Source organism: Ovis canadensis, chromosome 3 (assembly GCF_042477335.2).
Source record: "Ovis canadensis isolate MfBH-ARS-UI-01 breed Bighorn chromosome 3, ARS-UI_OviCan_v2, whole genome shotgun sequence".
Taxonomy (NCBI): Eukaryota; Metazoa; Chordata; class Mammalia; order Artiodactyla; family Bovidae; genus Ovis; species Ovis canadensis.
The window spans coordinates 139,451,895-139,471,586 of NC_091247.1; the positions used below are offsets into that span (position 1 = coordinate 139,451,895).

At 47.3% G+C, this 19,692-nt stretch overlaps 1 protein-coding gene across 3 annotated transcripts; it reads left to right on the top strand.

Moving 5' to 3' along the window:
- The first annotated feature begins 6,687 nt into the window (after nucleotides 1–6,687).
- On the top strand, nucleotides 6,688–19,253 carry LOC138438184 (keratin, type II cytoskeletal 72). 3 transcript variants are annotated; one of them, XM_069586375.1, is made up of 10 exons: nucleotides 6,688–6,889; nucleotides 6,923–7,149; nucleotides 9,341–9,555; nucleotides 12,144–12,204; nucleotides 12,561–12,656; nucleotides 13,396–13,560; nucleotides 14,353–14,478; nucleotides 16,985–17,205; nucleotides 17,841–17,875; nucleotides 18,661–19,253. In XM_069586375.1, exons 1-10 carry the CDS (start codon nucleotides 6,688–6,690, stop codon nucleotides 18,852–18,854), a joined length of 1,542 nt encoding a protein of 513 aa, XP_069442476.1. In that variant the 3' UTR covers nucleotides 18,855–19,253. The 3 variants fall into 3 exon arrangements, with proteins under 3 accessions (XP_069442476.1, XP_069442475.1, XP_069442477.1); XM_069586374.1 differs by having other exon boundaries at nucleotides 6,688–7,149; XM_069586376.1 differs by lacking the exon at nucleotides 14,353–14,478.
- The last annotated feature ends 439 nt before the right edge of the window (nucleotides 19,254–19,692 follow it).

A 19,692-nucleotide genomic window follows, 5' to 3' on the forward strand; every position in this document is an offset into this window, starting at 1 on the left:
GGAACCTGGCAGGCTACAGTCCATAGGGTCGCAAAGAGTTGGTCATGACTGAAGCAATTTAGCATGAGCTTTTAATGAAGATGTAACCACAAAAAAATGTAACTATAACCCAGGTGGGATATGGGCAACATAAGAAATCAGAGGCAGCACAGAGGAGAGTGGGAACTTCAAGGAGGTCAGGGGAGGCTGGCAGAGGAGGCATCACCTATGGAGTTTTGAGAGGATGGAGCTTACTAGGCAGACAAGAGGAAGAAGTGGGCATTGTGCCCAGGGGCACTAGATGGTATAAGCAGGTCACGGTTGCCTGAGTGTGAAGAGGGAGGCTGAAGAGTTTCCGAGGGTGGAGAGGGAGGGGCCAGTGGCACCTGAAGCTGAGGAGATGGGCAGCAGCCACATCAGAGAAGCCCTGTGTCTGCTAAGGAGCTGGGATTTCATGATGTAGAGCTCGTGGGAGAAGCCTAGATCTTGGGTGTCAGATAGACCCAGCTGAGGTCCTCCTCCGCCACTCACTGTGTGACTTAGGCAAGCTACTCTGTCCCACGAGTCTCAGTGTCCTCAGGTGTAAAAAGGGGTTAATAATAGTAGTTCCCTCGCAAAGCTGTCATGAGAATCACACTTAGTGAGAGAATGTAGGAGCATTCTTTAATTTAGTGACTGCCACATAGTATGTGTTCCATAAATGGTTGTTAATAAATCACTGTTACAATTACAGCTCTTAGTGTTACTAGGATAGACTCTACTTTCAAGAAGCTTAAGTGAGAGGGAAAGTAGAGAAGGTCTAAAAACTAAGGATAAAGAGTATTGTCTATTAAGAGAGATTTCTATCACTTAACTTCTGTGCTTGGATTCGGGTAATTAACACTGATGGCCTCCATGGGAAAACCTTGAAATCTCAGTGGTTTAAGTTAACTTGAAAAGGGTTCATTTCTCATTCCCAATCTAAGGCATCTCATGTATATGGTTGTGACAGTGGATGTCTCAGGAGCCTAGGCTGTTGTGTCCCATAGCCCTGTCACTTGGCATACTCGATTTCCAGAGTTACTAGGATAGGAGAAAAGAGAGATTCGAGAAGTATGCGGGCTGCTGACTGCCTCACTCTAGGAATGACACACTTCAATGCCACTCACACTTGATTGGCCAGCACAGCCCCAATCTCCAGCCAAATCCCAAAGGAGGCTAGGAAATGGGGAGGAGCCAAGTCCACTTGGGAAGCACTGGCACTGGTGACCTTCCTCAATGTAGGGACAGACATCAGTCACGACCAGAAGGTAACTCCATTGAGTGGTGTTGGGGTGATGCTGGCATCTGCCCTCCAGTCCACACAAACAACTTCCCTTTGGTTTTGACAGTGTAGCGGGAGACATGTTGCCATAAACCAGATCAATCTGCATATTATATTTATTATACTTAGGTCTCCTTCAGGTGTTTAAGGAGATACTGTAAATTTGTTTGGATTTGGAAATTTGTCTACTTAATAGTGGACTAGAGAAAACTTGTTCAGTATTTCTTAAAGTATATTCCTTAAAACCCTGATTCTTATATTTAGTCAAGGAGAGGGGCTCTGTGACCTGAAAAAAGCTATGGAAAGCCTTGAGTTTTTTTAAAATTATCACAGTAATTTATTTCTGATACTGGAATCAGCATTCTACTTTCTTCTCCAATTAAAAAAAAAAACAACAAAAAACCAACACTCATACTAACAGTGGGAAGGGGGAGGGGGAATATTGGAGTGGGAGGTACACACTTTCAGGTATAAAGTAGACTCAAAGATATATTGTATAATGGGGGAAGATAGCCAATGTTCTGTAATAATTGAAAATGTTAAGTAAAATTTAAAAAAACTCACTTATAAAAATTATATATAGCTTTTATTATGTTGAGGTATGTTCTTTCTATTCCTGCTTTCTGGAGGTTTTTTTTTTTTTAATCATAAATGGATGTTGAATTTTGTCAAAGGCTTTCTCTGCATCTATTGAGATAATATATGGCTTTTATTTTTCAATTTGTTAATGTGGTATATTACATTGATTGATTTGCAGATATTGAAGAATCCTTGCATCCCTGGGATAAAGCCCATTTGGCCATGATGTATGATCTTTTTAATATGCTGTTGGATTCTGTTTGCCAGAATTTTGTGAAGGATTTTTGCATCTATGTTCATCAGTGATATTGGCCTGTAGTTTTCTTTTTTTGTGGCATCTTTGTCAGGTTTTGGTATTAGGGTGATGGTGGCCTCATAGAATGAGTTTGGAAGTTTACCTTCTTCTGCAATTTTCTGGAAGAGTTTGAGTAGGATAGGTGTTAGCTCTTCTCGAAATTTTTGGTAGAATTCAGCTGTGAAGCTGGGCTTTTGTTTGCTGGAAGATTTCTGATTACAGTTTCAATTTCGGTGCTTGTGATGGGTCTGTTAAGATTTTCTATTTCTTCCTGGTTCAGTTTTGGAAAGTTGTACTTTTCTAAGAATTTGTCCATTTCTTCCAAGTTGTCCATTTCATTGGCATATAGTTGCTGATAGTAGTCTCTTATGATCCTTTGTATTTCTGTGTTGTCTGTTGTGATCTGATCAATGGAACAAAATAGAAGGCCCAGAGATAAATCCACACACCTATGGACACCTTATCTTTGACAAAGGAGGCAAGAATATACAATGGAGAAAAGACAATCTCTTTAACAAGTGGTGCTGGGAAAACTGGTCAACCACTTGTAAAAGAATGAAACTAGAACACTTTATAACACTGTACACAAAAATAAACTCAAAATGGATTAAAGATCTAAATGTAAGACCAGAAACTATAAAACTCCTAGAGGAGAACATAGGGAAAACACTCTCCGACATAAATCACAGCAGGATCCTCTATGAACCACCTCCAAGAATATTGGAAATAAAAGAAAAAATAAACAAATGGGACCTAATTAAAATTAAAAGCTTCTTCACAACAAAGGAAACTATAAGCAAGGTGAAAAGATGGCCTTCAGAATGGAAGAAAATAATAGCAAACGAAGCAAGTGACAAAGAATTAATCTCAAAAATATACAAGCAACTCCTGCAGCTTAATTCCAGAAAAATAAATGACCCAATCAAAAAATGGGCCAAAGAACTAAACAGACATTTCTTCAAAGAAGACATACAGATGGCTAACAAACACATGAAAAGATGCTCAACATCACTCAGTATCAGAGAAATGCAAATCAATGAGGTACCATCTCAAACAGGTCAGAATGGCTGCTATCCAAAAGTCTACAAGCAATAAATGCTGGAGAGGGTGTGGAGAAAAGGGAACCCTCTTACACTGTTGGTGGGAATGCAAACTAGTACAGCCACTATGGAGAACAGTGTGGAGATTCCTTAAAAAACTGGAAATAGAACTGCCATGTGACCCAGCAATCCCACTGCTGGGCATACACACCGAGGAAACCAGAACTGAAAGAGACATGTGTACCCCAGTGTTCATCGCAGCACTGTTTACAATAGCCAGGACATGGAAGCAACCTAGATGTCCACTGGCAGATGAATGGATAAGAAAGCTGTGGTGCATATACACAATGGAGTATTACTCAGCCATTAAAAAGAACACATTTGAATCAGTCCTAAGGTAGATGAATCAGTTTCAGGTAGATGAAACTGGAGCCAATTATACAGAGTGAAGTAAGCCAGAAAGAAAAACACCAATACAGTATACTAACGCATACATATGGAATTTAGAAAGATGGTAATGATAACCCTGTATGTGAGACAGCAAAAGAGACACAGATGTATAGAACAGTCTTTTGGGCTCTGTGGGAGAGGGCAAGGGTGGGATGATTTGAGAGAATGGCAGTGAAACATGTATATTATCATATGCGAAATGAATTGCCAGTCCAGGTTTGATGCATGATACAGGGTGCTCGGGGGGCTGGTGCACCGGGATGGCCCAGAGGGATGGGATGGGGAGGGAGGGAGGGGGGAGGGGGGTTCAGGATGGGGAACACATGCACACCCATGGTGGATTCCTGTCAATGTATGGCAAAACCAATACAATATTGTAATTAGCCTCCAATTAAAATAAATAAATTTATATTTTAAAAATTACATGCTTATATTAGAAAATTCAAAAATATTAAAAAATATTAAAAAAAGAATTAGCATTTCACTTCCCTGTTGAGAAAGCACTGAGTGGTGTTCACTCTGGTGTAGCAGTAGCACTAAGTGTATTCATGGATTCTGCAGTAAGATGCTTCCTTAACTCTTTTTTTTTTCCTTTTAACCCAGCATGGAATCCACCCCTACAGTTTTTTTCTACATGATATCTATTAATTTCCTTAGAACTAGTGTTCTGGGACAAAAGAGACCCACTGGCAAATCCTTGCTAAAGAGTTTTGTTCATGTTAGACTGCTGACCTCTAGTTTCAAAGGGTGCTCTTTCTGGCCCCATCTAGCAATCCAGGGGTTGCTGTCTCTCAGAACTGGTGGCAGAGATGGTCACAGGGCCTGCGGTGACATAGTGAGCTGCCGTCAGGGCAGGTGCAATGAGAACCCTGCTTATCAGGCTTCAGCCACGTTTTGAGCTGCCCGTATCCTCACGTATCTGATGTCTCTGAAGCCTGGATGTGTCACTTTTGCCTTTTCACACTCTCTAAGGTGAGCCTGAGGGGTGAGGAATTCTTGATTCATCCAGCCAGTTGACCCTTCACTGGAGGATAAGGAAAGGTCATTTACCTATTCCTGCCTAGGGATGGCCAGCACCTAACTCTGGGCAGAGATGGCTTGGTCTCAGACGGCTGAGTGTCTCAGCTTCTTAGAAGGCGTCCAGGAAAAGGGAGACTTCAAAGGCTCCCTGTGAAAGCCAATTCTATGTAAGTCTCTCCTGCTTCAATTTAAAACCTTTTTTTAAACTCAGTGACCAGAATTTATAAACTAATTGTGTTCATGGGGTGACGGGGCGGGGAACAACCACTGCCTAAAATCATGGGGCAGAGGGAGAAATCTCATGAAATAATGGAAAGCACAATCCTGAGTTTCTTGAATGGCCTAATGATCACCCATTCATACTGATGTCCTCCCCTTTTCCAGAGGGGACGGACTACAGCATCTCCTCTTAGGTAGCAAAGAGAGCCCACCCCTTGCCCCCCAGAATACCCCAGACTCCTCTATCTGTTTATCTGTGGCTGGCGCCACCTTCCAGCACTCACCAGTGTCCCCAGAGCCTTGTTCCCCTTGGGGTAAACACCTTGGCTGTTATTATGTTCTGTGATTGGCTCAGCGGAGGCTGTGTCAGTCATCTACCCCCAGGCACTATCTGGCTGGCCCATTAGGGTCCCGAGGGAAGCTGAGGCTCCGCCGAAGAATAGAAGACACAACACGAGCTTCATCCTGACCTCCAGTCTGTTTCACATTTGTCCTGAATGTCTCTGATGCCAAGGCCTTGGCTGAACCCAGGGGAGCAGGTGGGGAAGGACCTTAATCCAGAGGGACCTGTCAATCTGATGGAGGAATGGGATAGAGTCCTAGGGCTCAGAAAGACTGAGCTATAAGAGTGATGGAACAGAACCCCCTGGATGCCAGAGGAGCAGGAGGGAGCTGTTTCTCAGGGAAGAGAAGAATTGAAGGCAACTCCAGTTGGAAAAAAAGAAGTTGAATTAGATCGAAGAAAGAAGCTCCTGAGCTTACATGGAGTCAGGTTCTAGAACTGAGTTCTTAATTTCAGACTGGGGGAGTTGTCCTTGGCCTTTCCTGACCCGTTCCTGAGAGTCCATCATGTGTTGGTCCAGAATCAGAGATGTCAGGGCAGCAAATGTCCTGACCAAAGTTTCCTTGATTGGAGGAATGATCCTCTTCTACTATTAAAAACAAAACATAAAGCTCAAACAAACAAACCAAAGACAAAACAAGTCAAAAACCTCCAAACCAAACCAAACAACAATGAAACAACCCCCAAACCTCAGGAAAGGCCGTCTTCCTAAAGTTCTCCCGTGCCATCTCCCCAGGCCGTCTTCTTCCCTCCATCCTAGATAACGTCTCCCCAACTCTTGTTCCAGAAATGCTTTTCTGGAGAAAGCTTTTAGCTCTGGCCTAAAACCATCTGCCAGCACTTGTGACCAGAGCTCTCACTAGCCTTGTTTGTCACCGTGTCTGGTCTCCCAGATTGAGAAGTCCCTGCAGACGGATCAGAAGTTTCTACCCTTGGAACTTCCTTCTGGGCAGACAGCAGGGGACAGACTAAGGAGGACTCTCTGGAATATTCTTGACCTTGTTCATGTCCTTCTGAAGCAGAACCAGCCTGGACATCTGTTACCCTATTACCCTGGCCCTTCCTCTACCCAAAGAAGCCAGACCCACTGAGAACTTCCACTGGAGATCTGGGCAGGGATAACCCCAGTGATTGCAGGGCAGCAAGGGGAGATAAGGCAGCCAAATTACTATAATGCAGGAGATAAGCTGAGCAAATGCAGGGTTCGGGACCATTTTATAGGGAATTCATGGGAGTTCAGGGTGGAAGAGACAAAAATCTCAGAGGGGAGATGGTAATTTCATAAATGGAGAACCAAGAGGCCCTAGGTGGCCTGAAAGATATTCAAGAACTACATATTAGGCTGACTCCAGCCAGCCCAGCCCTCTGACTATTTAAGGACTGAGCAGGGACAGAAAGCCCAGCTGTTCTGCGCCCCTCGCCTGTCCACCCAGCAACCAGTGACCTCCACCTCCCAGTCATGAGCCGCCAGTTGAACCTCTACCCCGGTGGGGAGCGCCTGGCCTTCAGCGGTTGCTCTGCCATCATCTCCAGTCGGGTCAGCAGCAGCACCGCCTCATTCCGGGCCAGCGGCGTCAAGGGCACGGCCACCTTCGGCAGCAGGAGCCTCTTCAATTGCGGGGGCGGCCGGCGCCTGGCCCTGAGCTCCACGGCCGGGCGGGGCGGCTCCGTGCTGGGTCCCTGCGTGGCCACAGGTGGTGGCCGCCGGGGAGGCTTCGTGGGCACCGTCTTCGGCAGCGCGGGGCTGGGGCCCGCATGTCCATCCGTGTGCCCGCCGGGCGGCATCCCTCAGGTCACCGTCAACAAAAGCCTCCTGTCCCCGCTCAATGTGGAGCTGGACCCAGAGATCCAGAAAGTGCGCGCCCAGGAGCGGGAGCAGATCAAGGCTCTGAACAACAAGTTCGCCTCCTTCATTGACAAGGTTGGTGCTGGGGCGTCTACCGGTCCGTGCCTTGGTGACCAGTGTACATGCGGGTCTCACTCTGCCCCTGCCACTGGCGTGGGAACTTGGGCATGTTAGTTATGCTCTCTGAACTTCCCTTGCCTCTTGTGTAAAATGGGCACAAGAAAAGCTCTAACCCCATAAGGTTATAATGAAGATGAACTGGATGTTTCTAAGGTGCTTAAAACAGTGCCTGGCATACCTTCACCCCGCCCTTCCCCTTAAAGAGGAGCTTCATTCCTTCCTTGCAGGAAAAGACTCAGGAAAGGGAGGGAGGTGTCAGGGGCAGGAGATGCATACTGGGCCCCCTGAGTGCTCTCACTACCAAACAGAGAGATGGGTTTGCAGTTCCAGGACAGGGGGTGTCCCAGGACAGGATGCCTGGTGGGTGAGAAGGACCTAGAAGGTAGGAAGTGGGATAAGGATGTAAACCAGGAAGGTTTTTAGAGGAGGTGAGAGGAAAGGGCTGGAACAGTGAAGGTGCTGAGGGGAGAAGATTTGGAAGGAGGGCATGCCAAATTATGTGTGTGTATGTTGTGTAGGTGTGTGTATGTCCAGAAATCGGGGCAACAGAGAAGATGGCTCTGGAGTCATAGGCAGTGACCCCGCTGAATGGGAGGAGACAACGAATGGGCTTCTCTTGTCTCCACCTGGAAAGATCTAGACCATGAGGGATATGATACGAATAAGAGCTGATGCTCCTCAGTGCCTGGTGTTGACCCAAGTGGTTCTCATTTATCAACCCATGATTCAGTGATCACTCTCTCTTACAGAAGCTCAAATTAAGATAGAGGGAAGCTAAGAAATGTGCCAGGGTAATAGAAGAGGCAGCAATAGTAGCCTGTATCCCTCCCAACTGTACATGGGAAGAGGAAGTGAAGTATTGGAGGACAGAGGGCAGGAGTGGAAGAAATAACTAAAGAGATTGGTAAGAAGAGGAACGTTGGTGTAGCAGAGGCCTGACGTTATTCAGTACAAAAATGAGAAAACTTCCGTCAAGTATGAATAGATTTGTAAAGATGTGATTGTTGTTCAGTTGCTCAGTCGTGTCCGACTCTTTGCAACCCGTGGACTGCAGCACACCAGGCTTCCCTGTCCTTCACTATCTCCCAGAGTTTGCTCAAACTCATGTCCATTGAGTCAGTGATGCTGTCTAACCATCGTGTCCTCTGTCATCCCCTTCTCCTGTCCTCAATCTTTCCCAGCATCAGGGTCTTTTCCAATAAGTTGGTTCTTTGCAACAGGTGGCCAAAGTATTTGAGCTTCAGCATCAGTTCTTCCAATGAATATTCAGGGTTGATTTCCTTCAGGATTGACTGCTTTGATTTCCTTGCTGTCCAAGGGACTCTCCAGGGTCTTTTCCAACACCACAGTTCAAAAGCATCAGTTCTTTGGCACTCTTTATGGTCTTCTTTATGGTCCAGCTCTCACATCTGTACATGGCTACTGGAAGAAGCATAACTTTGACTACACGTACCTTTGTTGGCAAAGTAATGTCTCTGCTTTTTAATACGCTGTCTAGGTTAGTCATAGCTTTTCTTCCAAAGAGCAAGCGTCTTTTAATTTTGTGGCTGCAGTCACTGTCTGCAGTGGTTTTAGAGCCCAAGAAAATAAAATTTGTCACTCTTTCCATTCCCCCGCCCCCCCCCCCCATCTATTTGCCATGAAGTGATGGAACCAGATGCCATGATCTTACTTTTTTGAATGTTGAGTTTAAAGATGTGACAATCTGCCTCCAAAACCAATGAAAGAAACAAACCAGGAGTGATGTAGACTGCGTGTAAGAAAGAACATGCATGTTACCAGAGTGACTTTCCAGTGCCATTCCCCAGTCACTATTTCTTCCTGCTTCTCACTTCCCTTCACTCCAAAAACACCAGCATTTATAGCAAAAGATGCTGCCTTAACCACATGGTAAGTCATGGTGGCAGATGATAGACAGCATGGCTTACACCCACTTCCTGATTTCATTTAAAACTGGATCCTGTTTCTTGTCTTAGAGACAAGGTGGGCATGTCCCTCGGGCTGAATCCACTCTCTGAGGAACCTGGCTCTTTCCTGACTCCCACTGCAGGATGACACCTTCTGATTTCCAGGGCCCTGTCCTCACTCTTGAGAGGCAAGAGCACTTGGGGGGGATCTGGGGGCTATGACCACCTTTGGTTTCCAGGTGAGGTTCCTGGAGCAGCAGAACCAGGTGCTGGGGACCAAGTGGGAGCTGCTGCAGCAGCTGGACCTGAACAACTGTAAGAACAACCTGGAGCCCATCCTCGAGGGCTACACTAGCAACCTGCGGAAGCAGCTGGAGACGCTGTCCGGGGACCGGGTGAGGCTGGACTCGGAGTTGAGGAGCATGCGTGATGTCGTAGAGGACTATAAGAAGAGGTGAGTGGAGAGGTGGAGAAACACCACTGGAAGGTCTTGATTATAGATGAGGTTGTGATTTGGAGCCAGCAATTTTGTCTTCTTGAATCCTTTGCTGATCTCATTACTACTCTTTCTTGTAAGGGAGGGAGAGAGATCTAGACAGGATGAAATGTAGGAAGAGAAAAGATCTACCCAAAATGGTGCTCCAAATTGCCCAGGAGATGATGCGCTCATTTTAAACATTGAAAATGGAAGAATGTGGGGCGGGGGAGAGAATTGTCTCAAAACCAGCTGAACAACCCAAATGGCTTTGTAGCTCCTCCTGAGTGAGGTTTTCTATAGGGGTTGCCAGGACTCCTATAGAAGGAGACACCCTTCCAATCTCAGAACACATCTTAAAGCTAAGCAAAAATGAGTTTTTAAAAGGTTTTGGTTTTTTTCATGGTGAGGCATCTCCATGTTGCTGAATTCCACTATTAAAGAGAACAGTTGAGAGTGTGCTTGGACAGGAGATGGTTTCTCCTTCTAAGCTGAACCTATGAGGAGAGAGAGTGATGCCCCATGCTTGGTGTGATCTGATATTTTGGTGGTTTGCTTCCAAGTGTTAGGAGTTTTGGGGATAGGTGACTTCTGCCACAAGGTGGTGAAGATGGTTGGGACTGGGCTTTTTTTCTTGGTTCATTTTTGATCTGCCCATCCATCTCTACTGAAGTTCCCCTTAAGTGGAACTCTGGCCTGAGCTCTGTATGGAGCCCCTGAAGGTGGCGGTGATGTAGTCCTGGACTTCTGAAAGCACACAGATTGTGGGGACAGGCTTAAAGAACACCTCCAGAGAGCCCCTTCTTTAAATATGCGTTCACACTCAAATACAGTTTCCAAAATTTTGGTTCATTTAATCTATAGAATCTAGCTTTCGTTGTGAAACCAGAGAAATAGAGTTGCTTTCTATCAGAAAAAGTGTGGTTTAATATTCAAGTTCAAGTCAAAATATAAACATGCACTGAGGACTATTTTAAAATCCACTCAGCAATAAACTAAGGGTGACATTTTGTACAGCATGTTATTGAAAACATTAAAGGTTAAAATGATGCAGATTTAACATAATTAATACATCTATATTCTAAAACAAGATAAATCCATGTGTACTCTGTCATGGTTTAACTTTTAATTATATGTTTTAATCTGTTTTTAAAAATTATATGTTATTTATTAAGTCCATAGTAATGTAAAATGCAGTTTCTCTTTATAAATGTCATATGTGTATACTGAACTCTGATATTCAATTTTTAGAAGTAAATGATGAGAAGTTATAATATATGAATGTCATCAATTTTGATAGCCATCATGATCAAACTTTTCCAATGTATTTTATGAAGTGGAAAGACATAAGGTGCTAAAAGCTAATTGGTCTTCAATTAGCATATAGTTTTATTTTTGTTAATAGGATGGATATAATGTGATAACATGTAAGATAATATGAGATAAAATTGTGATGGAAACAACTATTTCATAGTATAACTTGATAGAAAGGAGTTTTAGATTATCTTTTGAATAACACGCACAGAATCTGAGAAATCATATAAGCTGTTTTCTGTGTTTTACCAGTGCAACTAGAAAAATCTGGCAGTCTCAGAAAATGTCCCACTGTTTAAATACTTTAAATAACCCACTTCACTAATCTGTACTACTTCAGCCATCCAACACAACTTTATTTTCTTGGCAGCCAGTGATGTGACTTAGGAAGTAAAAAGCTGAAAAGAATTGCTCAAGTTAATGTGTATGAAAAATAGCCCTTTTGGGGGCACAAATCATTTCTTTCCAATGCTCTCTTTTGTTTGCTCTCACAAATATCCTGTATTATGTTTTTTAAAGAATCCTATTATTCTTTTTAAACAAAAGGCCGCATGGATAGGAGGCAAGGCAAGAGGGAAAGAGGGAATGTGGGACCCCAGCCCCACACCCCTCCCGCACCTACCCCTTTTCTGCTTATATTTTTATATTCCATCTACAAGACCCTGGGGGGAGGTGACGTGTCCTTTGATAATAGTAAGGGATGGAATAGTGAGATCTTTAAGTGAAATGATCAGTGCTCTTGACCCTCCAAGCCACAATATGTGGTGTAAGGAGAATATCTCACCCCTATCCAAACACCCTATTTCCAAGACCTTGCTTCACCTGTGTAAGAAACAGGCATAACTTACAGAGTGAAGGTGGGAATAGCATTTTGTTTGGTGCCTGCGAAGTTTCTCCTCCGGCTAGGGCTCGTACTAAGGTGCCAGCTGGTGGGGAGGGGGGCGACTTTTGGTTGTCACGAGGAAGGTGGGACAGCAGAACATGCATGATGTCTCCATCACAGATGCATTCCCAAGTAGAGACATTTTAGGGTAGCCTGACTATGAGCGAAGGAGCTGCACATTGATTCCCTTAAACCTCTCCTTGTCTCATCCCCCTTGAGAAGGCTCTCCGTGCCCTGAGGGAACATAAAGCGCAGGTTGTGGGTCACTGCCTTGCAGCTTTTGGCACAGAGGCGATTGCTCACTGCTCAGTGAGCATTTGCAGAACGGAACTGTCCCACTGGTGACGCTCCTTTCTCTTGCCCCACACAGGTACGAGGTGGAGATTAACAGACGCACAGCTGCTGAGAATGAGTTTGTGATGCTCAAGAAGGTAAGAGGGGGGTGGGGAGGGCTGCAAGAAGCCTGGGGGCTCCCTAGGCGCCTGGTATGAGGATGTTTGTAGGATGAGGAAAGGGCCCTATGGGTCACTTAGTCTCTAGCAGAGATGGCTTGGATTCTAATGTCCCACTCATCTCTTCAAGCCCCTTGCCCGGGCAGTGTGCTGCTTCCAGAAGCTGTCCACTTTAGATCCAGGTGCAGCCGTGGCCCTGCACAGTGGTTGGTTTGCTCTCAGGGATCCAGCCTCCCAGTGAAGCATGGCGGAAGGGGAGAGAGCAGGGAACCTGGGGCTCCTTGTGGCAGGGGGGAGGGCAGGGGGAGAGGCAGGCCCCTCTCTGTGTTCCCCAGGACGTGGATGCCGCCTACATGAACAAGGTCGAGCTCCAGGCCAAGGTGGACTCCTTGACAGATGAGATCAAGTTCTTGAAGTGCCTCTATGAAGGGGTAAGGACCCTGCTGAGCTCTCTGGTGTGGTCTGTTCCTCTTGCAAGTGGTTTCTGGCCCTTGGCCTGGATGGTCACATGACCAAAGGTTGGCCGAGAGGCCTTTTGACCTCTGTACTGACCCGCATTGTCAGTACAGCTGCCATTTGCTGAGGCCCTACTATGTGCTGAGCCGTAGGGGTAGGCTTTGAGGAGACTGTGATGGAGGAGAAATGATTCCTGTCTTCTAGGAATCATAGTCTGGTAGGGAAAACAGCATGTAAATGAGCTTTGGGAGAGCAGCGGAATGGAGAAAGGTGAGCAAGATCTCCGTGGGTGCAGGGAAGGGCATGGACTCCAGCCTGAAGGAACAGAATGAGGGGAGACCTGGGGCTGGAGTTGTGCTAAAGTATGAGGGGCCCGGAGAAGTGGGGGTTCACTGGCGACTCTCTGGAGGACCGAGTGCCGCATAAGGAGTTCAGACTGATCCGTGGTGGCTGTTGGTGCAGAGAGGGTGGGTGGTGTGGGAGGAGTACTGCAGGTGTGACGGAGAGGGCAGTCCCATGCTGGGTGGAAAGCTCCATGTTTTCATCTCACACCCACAGGCCTGAGCACTGCAGGCCTCTGCTGAAGGCAGAGCTCATGTGCCGAGTAGGGGCAGGAAGGGGAAGTAGGGGATTTGCTGGAGAGGATCAAGAAAAGGGACACCCCCCGACCTTCGGAAACCTTTAACTGACTCCCTTCCCCTAACTGTCCTCCAGGAGATCGCTCAGATCCAGTCCCACATCAGCGACACGTCCGTCATCTTGTCCATGGACAACAACCGCGACCTTGACCTGGACAGCATTATCGCCCAGGTCCGTGCCCAGTACGAGGAGATTGCCCTGAAGAGCAAGGCCGAGGCCGAGGCACTGTACCAGACCAAGGTGAGCTGAGGCCCAGGCGCTATACCAGACCAAGGTGAGCTGAGGCCCAGGCGCTATACCAGACCAAGGTGAGCTGAGGCCCAGGCGCTATACCAGACCAAGGTGAGCTGAGGCCCAGGCGCTATACCAGACCAAGGTGAGCTGAGGCCCAGGCGCTATACCAGACCAAGGTGAGCTGAGGCCCAGGCGCTATACCAGACCAAGGTGAGCTGAGGCCCAGGCGCTATACCAGACCAAGGTGAGCTGAGGCCCAGAGACCACAGCTGCCACCCTGTCATCATGCGTGCACGTGTGTACTTGCACGTGAGTGTGCATGTGTGTTGGGGCTGGGCAGAGACTTCCTGCTTCTTGGAGTTGGGCCTTGTGGAAATGCCTTCCTGCGGTCCAGAGAGATCCACCACAGCCGTGGCAGGTACTGGGGGCCATGTGTGGGCTTAGCCCTTCCCTCACTAAGGCCCTTGCTGACAGCTGAGGCCACATCAGTCACAGCATCAATGAGATTCTGACGCCGTTTCGGTGGACCATCCACTATCTCAGCTTTCCTTCTGTTTCCAACTTTGTCAAAACGGGGACAGGAAGTTCAGGTTTGAGAAACCAAGGATCCTGTTGAACTGGGGCCGGTCTTCCTATCCAGAAGGAAAGGGTTGTCTTCTCCCCTCTTCCCTCCTCCTCTTGTGCCTGCGCTGCTTAGATAAAGAGAATGGTGCCCTGTCACTCTCCCTCTCCTCCAACACCCTAAGGGCTGAATTCTCAACTGTCCTGTGCTCTTCATCTCTTGTTCCCCAATCTCAGATCCAGGAGCTGCAAGCCACAGCGGGCCAGCACGGGGATGACCTCAAACTCACCAAGGCTGAGATCTCAGATCTCAACCGGATGATCCAGAGGATCCGCTCGGAGATTGGGAATGTGAAGAAGCAGGTGGGTTCTATAAAAGGAGTCAGCTGACAGCACTCAAATTGGTTTGAGACCAATTATGGTTTGGTACAGTCAGTATGAGAGCAGTTGTACCAGACTATACAAATGAGAAGAGCATCCTGCCTCTCCCAGTACCGTGAGGATCTTGTACCAATCTGTATGAAGCTCATTATTACAAAGGGTAAAACAAGATCTCTCAGGAGAGAACAGTAGGAATCCATATGGGAGGATGTAGCATCCTTTGTTGCGCATCACACTCCCTAAGTGCTGCAGGGCTTCCAAGGGGCTCTGGATAAATGAGGACCCGAGTGAGGCTTCCTGTAGGAGGTGGATTACCTCGGGATGGAAGGCAGAAAGGAGAGGGAAGGGGGTCTGGTGAAGGAACCCACAGGAGCAGTGGATGTGAGGTTGGCATGTGTGCTAGAAGAAAAGACGCCCACCCTGAGCAGAAGGTCCATGATGGGTGGGTGGCAGGGAGCAGGACACCCCTAGGTAAGAATGGGTGGATTATGGGCAGTCTTCAAAGAGGGCAGTGGACCTTAGACCCATTGCAATTGGTGAAAGGGTTTGGAAATTTCCCATGATGAATCCATGCCAGAGGAAGGAGAGCCAGCAGTGGATTTTAGAATTTTAGAAGAGAGTGGAGAAGGAAGACACCCAACCCTGACCCCCGCCACACACACACCCAACACTAGTCTTGGCATGGGGCTCTGCTCAGTGTTTGCCCTTTCCTGCGGCTGTCTGTGGGGGGCACTATGCTGAACGTAGTCCATAGGAACACAATACGGGGCCACGCTTACGATTCCAAAGCAAGCAAACTCATGAATCTCCCAAAGTTTGTGGAGTTTGGTGCAAGGATTTAAGGTCTCAGCTTCCTGGGCAAGTCAAGTTCCCTATCTCCTTCCCTCCTCTGCCCAGCTTGTGCACGGGCATGGGTGCACACACACACACACCCCTCCTCCAGCAGTGGAAAGAAAAAAGATAGACTAATTAAGAACCTATGGTATTTTTATTTAATTAAATTCTGCATAAATAAAAGAAAAACACAAGGTGTTTGAAGCTACCTTTGGTACCCAGTTAGTCTATTTATCTGATAAAATGCTCTGTGTACCAGTTTAGGCAAACTTATTACCAGAAAATGACATTTGTGATGAAAAGGCCACCATGCTTTGGAGGTCAGGGGAGATGTCCTCCTCGGGGAGCCAGTGGGGTCACTGTTGATGCTTGGTCCCCAAGACGGCTCCTCTTGAGGGCTCTCAGCCAAGGTGCTTTCCTGCCTTTGGACCTCTCCACCAAAGAAGCCCACAGTTAAACATGCAGACTCTGCATCCAGTGGCTCCGGAATTCAGCTGCTAATTATTTCAAAGAAACCATTTCAGGTCCTCCTTTCAACTCATGCCACACTCACAAGACCCAGGCTTACGGAGTTCCCCAGGTTCACCTGCAGGATCTCGGTCAGTGAGAAAGAACAGAGGACAGTTTGGTGGAATTTGAGTTGTAGAGTTTATTGCATCCTCCCTAATAATTAGGTCTCCACAGTCCTGAGGACGGTGATGCTTTTCCTTGGTTCAATAGCTGGGTCCTAGGTTTTTCTGCTGAGGCTGTGAACATTCACCCGAAATACTGTGGATGCTTGTATGGCTGGAGGCCTACCTGGCTGAGGAGGGTAGCACCACCTGCATAGCAGTGAAAAGTTCCATTTGGCCTCGGGACCAGCTGCTGTCCTTGGGGTGAAGCTACTTTGACTCCAGAAGAAGGGGACAGATCCTTAGATCCCACCAAAGCCTAACCCAGTGACTGGCAAACACGCTCATGACTGAAAGGCTCAAGACAACCCTCCATCTGCCCAGCTTCCCCTGGATGCAGTGCTGAGGCCCACCTGCAGTTTGCTTCTGCAAGTAACACCTAAAAGTGAAGCTTGTAAACTAGTAAAACCTGATAGTTATGCAAAAGTATTATTGGAAGCTGTTGCCTTGTAGCATGAGTCTCTGTGCAATTTGGGAGGCCAGATCCTCTGTGGGGTAGGATTATTGGATAGACATTTTATTAATAGGAACTTGATCGGTCTCTATTTTTTTTCCACTATTTATAGTATCTCCCAAGATATCTTTTACACTATGGGACAGAATTAAGGCCAGTGACCCAGAGACTTTTTAGGGTTGGTAGAATTTTTAAGGTTGGCAGAACAGACGATGTTATAGACTAGGAGGGAGACAATGGAGTCGTGTGCCCAGCTGGCCACCTTCTCAATCAATACCTTTCCCCTCCTCTCTCCCAAGATAAGGACACTCCACCTTTACATGCCATAGCATGAGCTGGACTGAACTGTGCCTGGAGTTAGGGGGAAGGACAGATTCTAGACATCACCTCTAGTGATGTTCAGAAAACGGGAAAACCAGAAGGACCTCAAAGCATTTACCGCCAATCAGGGTCAAAAGAAGGGAGGTCTTCTGAGCAGGATCTCAGAGCTATGCTCTGACCCAAAGCACTGAATCCATTTGCCCCTCAGTGCTCCAACCTGGAGATGGCCATCGCCGATGCTGAGCAGCGGGGCGACTGTGCCCTGAAGGACGCCCGAGCCAAGCTGGATGAGCTGGAGGCTGCCCTGCTCCAAGCCAAGGAGGAGCTGGCAAGGATGATGCGTGAGTACCAGGAGCTGATGAGCACCAAGCTGGCCCTGGACATGGAGATCGCCACCTACCGCAAGCTGCTGGAGGGCGAGGAGTGCAGGTGAGGGGGAGGATGTCTTTTGTTTGGAGCATCATCTCCGTGCTTTAGTAGGAAGGTTGAGGGCAAACAGTTTGGTTTTGTTCAGGTCCTACTGAGGTGAAACTCTATTAAAATGGTTTTGACATGGTGCGGTAGGAAAGACCAGAGTTAGACAGCAAGAAGGACAAGACGGTAAACATCCCAAAGAGGTGGCAGGGGAAGAATTGAAGACATTGAGAAATAGAGCATCCCTGGCCCTTCATGATTCATTCTTGAGGCGAGTGGGAGGGGCAAGACGGTCTCCAAGCGTCACCTAGGTTCAAGGTTGCTCTGGCAAAGCCTAAGGCCCAGCGAGGATGTGAGCTCACTCCTCTTAATTGTCTCGGACCAAAGGCATAACTAGTCAGAAGCAGGAGCACAATTATCCCACACATCAGATAATCCCAAAGCCACTTTGATGGGGAGGCTGACTCCCTGCAGCAGACTTTTCGTCTTAGCTCTCTGTTTCTTGAGAGGTCCCACTCAGGTGTTTGGGAAGAAAGAAGGCTGGGCTGGAGTGGAAGGCACATCTGAGAGGAGAAGCTGATTCACAGAGGTATCTCCCTGGATCGAAGAGGTTTAGGGAGGTTTATCTGATTTTCTCTCTCCCTCTGCAGGATGTCTGGTGAATATCCAAATTCCGTGAGCATCTGTAAGTGTCTGCAGTGCCTAGTTCTGCCCTTGGTCACCTACCAGAAGTCGAAGTCCCCCTATTTTCATGACACCAAAGAAAAGTTAGAATAACAATAACCGAGTGGGTTAAGGGGAGACTTAGGGGCACAAAGAAGGAGCTAGATTTAGTAACCAAGGAGAAAAACAGTATCGTGAAATACTATATTAATACAGGTTATACAAAAGTATATACCTTTGTTTAACCTGTAGAGAGACCAAATGATATCCAACAGTATATAGTCCCAAAGTCTACTGTAAGAATGATACTTAATGACTATGTTCCATTTCTTTGAGGCCAGTCCATAAGAGAGGTACTGGATTGAAGTAAGAAGGAATGAGAGGAGCCTGACTGGCTGAATGATGGAAAAAGCAGAAATAACCTCCTGCAGACTCAAAAGCTAGAGAGAACGCAGGGTTCTATTGTAGGGTACTCCCAGCAGCCCCTGTCTTTAGCAGAAGCATCAGAAGGCCTCCTTGAAGTGCCTTTCTTCATCTGGTCCTATCCAGATGGAAATTCACTGATAAAGACTGCTAGTGCTTACAGTCTGGCATTGATAGATCAACATAGAATAATTAGGAAAAGGTCAAATACATGGGGTCAAGTACATGAAAAATGACCAGTGCTGATGAAAATCTCTTAGTAAACTAAAAATAGACAATGGAGGGTATGTCTCCATGTGAAGCCACCCAAGGGGAGAGAACTAGGGGAATGATCAGGATGTCCCAGGAGGCTGAATGAACTGGGTCTTTTCTTGCTGATTGCAGCCGTCATCAGCAACACCAGCGCTGGGGCAGGAGGCACTGGCTTCAGCATGGGCTTTGGTGCCTCGAGCAGTTACAGCTATAAATCCTCAGCGGTGGATGTCAAAACCAAAGGCAGCTGTGGAGGCAGTGAGCTCAAGGATGCTCCTGCCAAAACCTCAGGCAGTAGCTGTGCAACCAAAAAGGCCTCGAGATGAAGGGCAGATGAAGGCTGGCTCAAGAGCAGAAAGCTGCAAACCTCACCCATCTCGCCATGTCCTCATCTCCTCTTCTGGGTCCCCTTCCCAAGTCAGGAAGTGCTTCCTCCATAACCACAGCCTTGGTCCCATCCCTGCTCCTTGTTCCCAGTGGGGTGATGCTCTGATGCAGGGCGTCCAGCCACAGGCTCTCTCTCTCACGACCTCCTCCTTGGGCACCTTTCTCTGGGTCACTGCCCTGTATCCAGAGATTACATACATCCCCAGGATGCTTCTCTGTGACTAGGGGCAAGCCCCTCTGTCCTCATTTCTGGGTCTTCACAGTCAAGGGGTTCTCATTGTCCTCTGATTGGGGTCATGCCCAGTTCTCTGCTTCTCTGCAATAAACGGTCAATAGCATCTGATTCTCAGTGTTGAATCTGTTGCCCGGCATGCTGACATCTGAGTTGCCCCATCCAACTTTTCTTGGTCCAGCTCCTGCTTCCTTCTGGGTCCCTGGTCTGATACGGATCTTTGCCGTCTGGTCCTGGGCCAGGGAGGCATTGGTTGAGAGCTGCTCCTTGTAAACAGCAGAGATTTGTTACAGATTTGCCTCTAGGCAGGCTTGGGTCTTCCTGGGTACCTAGGCACTTACTCCAGGTAGGCCACACAATGGCCCTGTGAGATGGGAACAGTCGCCCCCCGTACAAAGACGCTCAGGCTGCTGTGATCAAGGAGCTGAGTCACCCCAGGACTCAGGTGTCTGAGTTTCAGCGCGGCTTCCTGCCCCGCCTCTCAAAAGCTCCCATAGTCCCTACAACTGTCCCTTGTCAGAGTCATTCCTGCTTCTTCCTTTCCT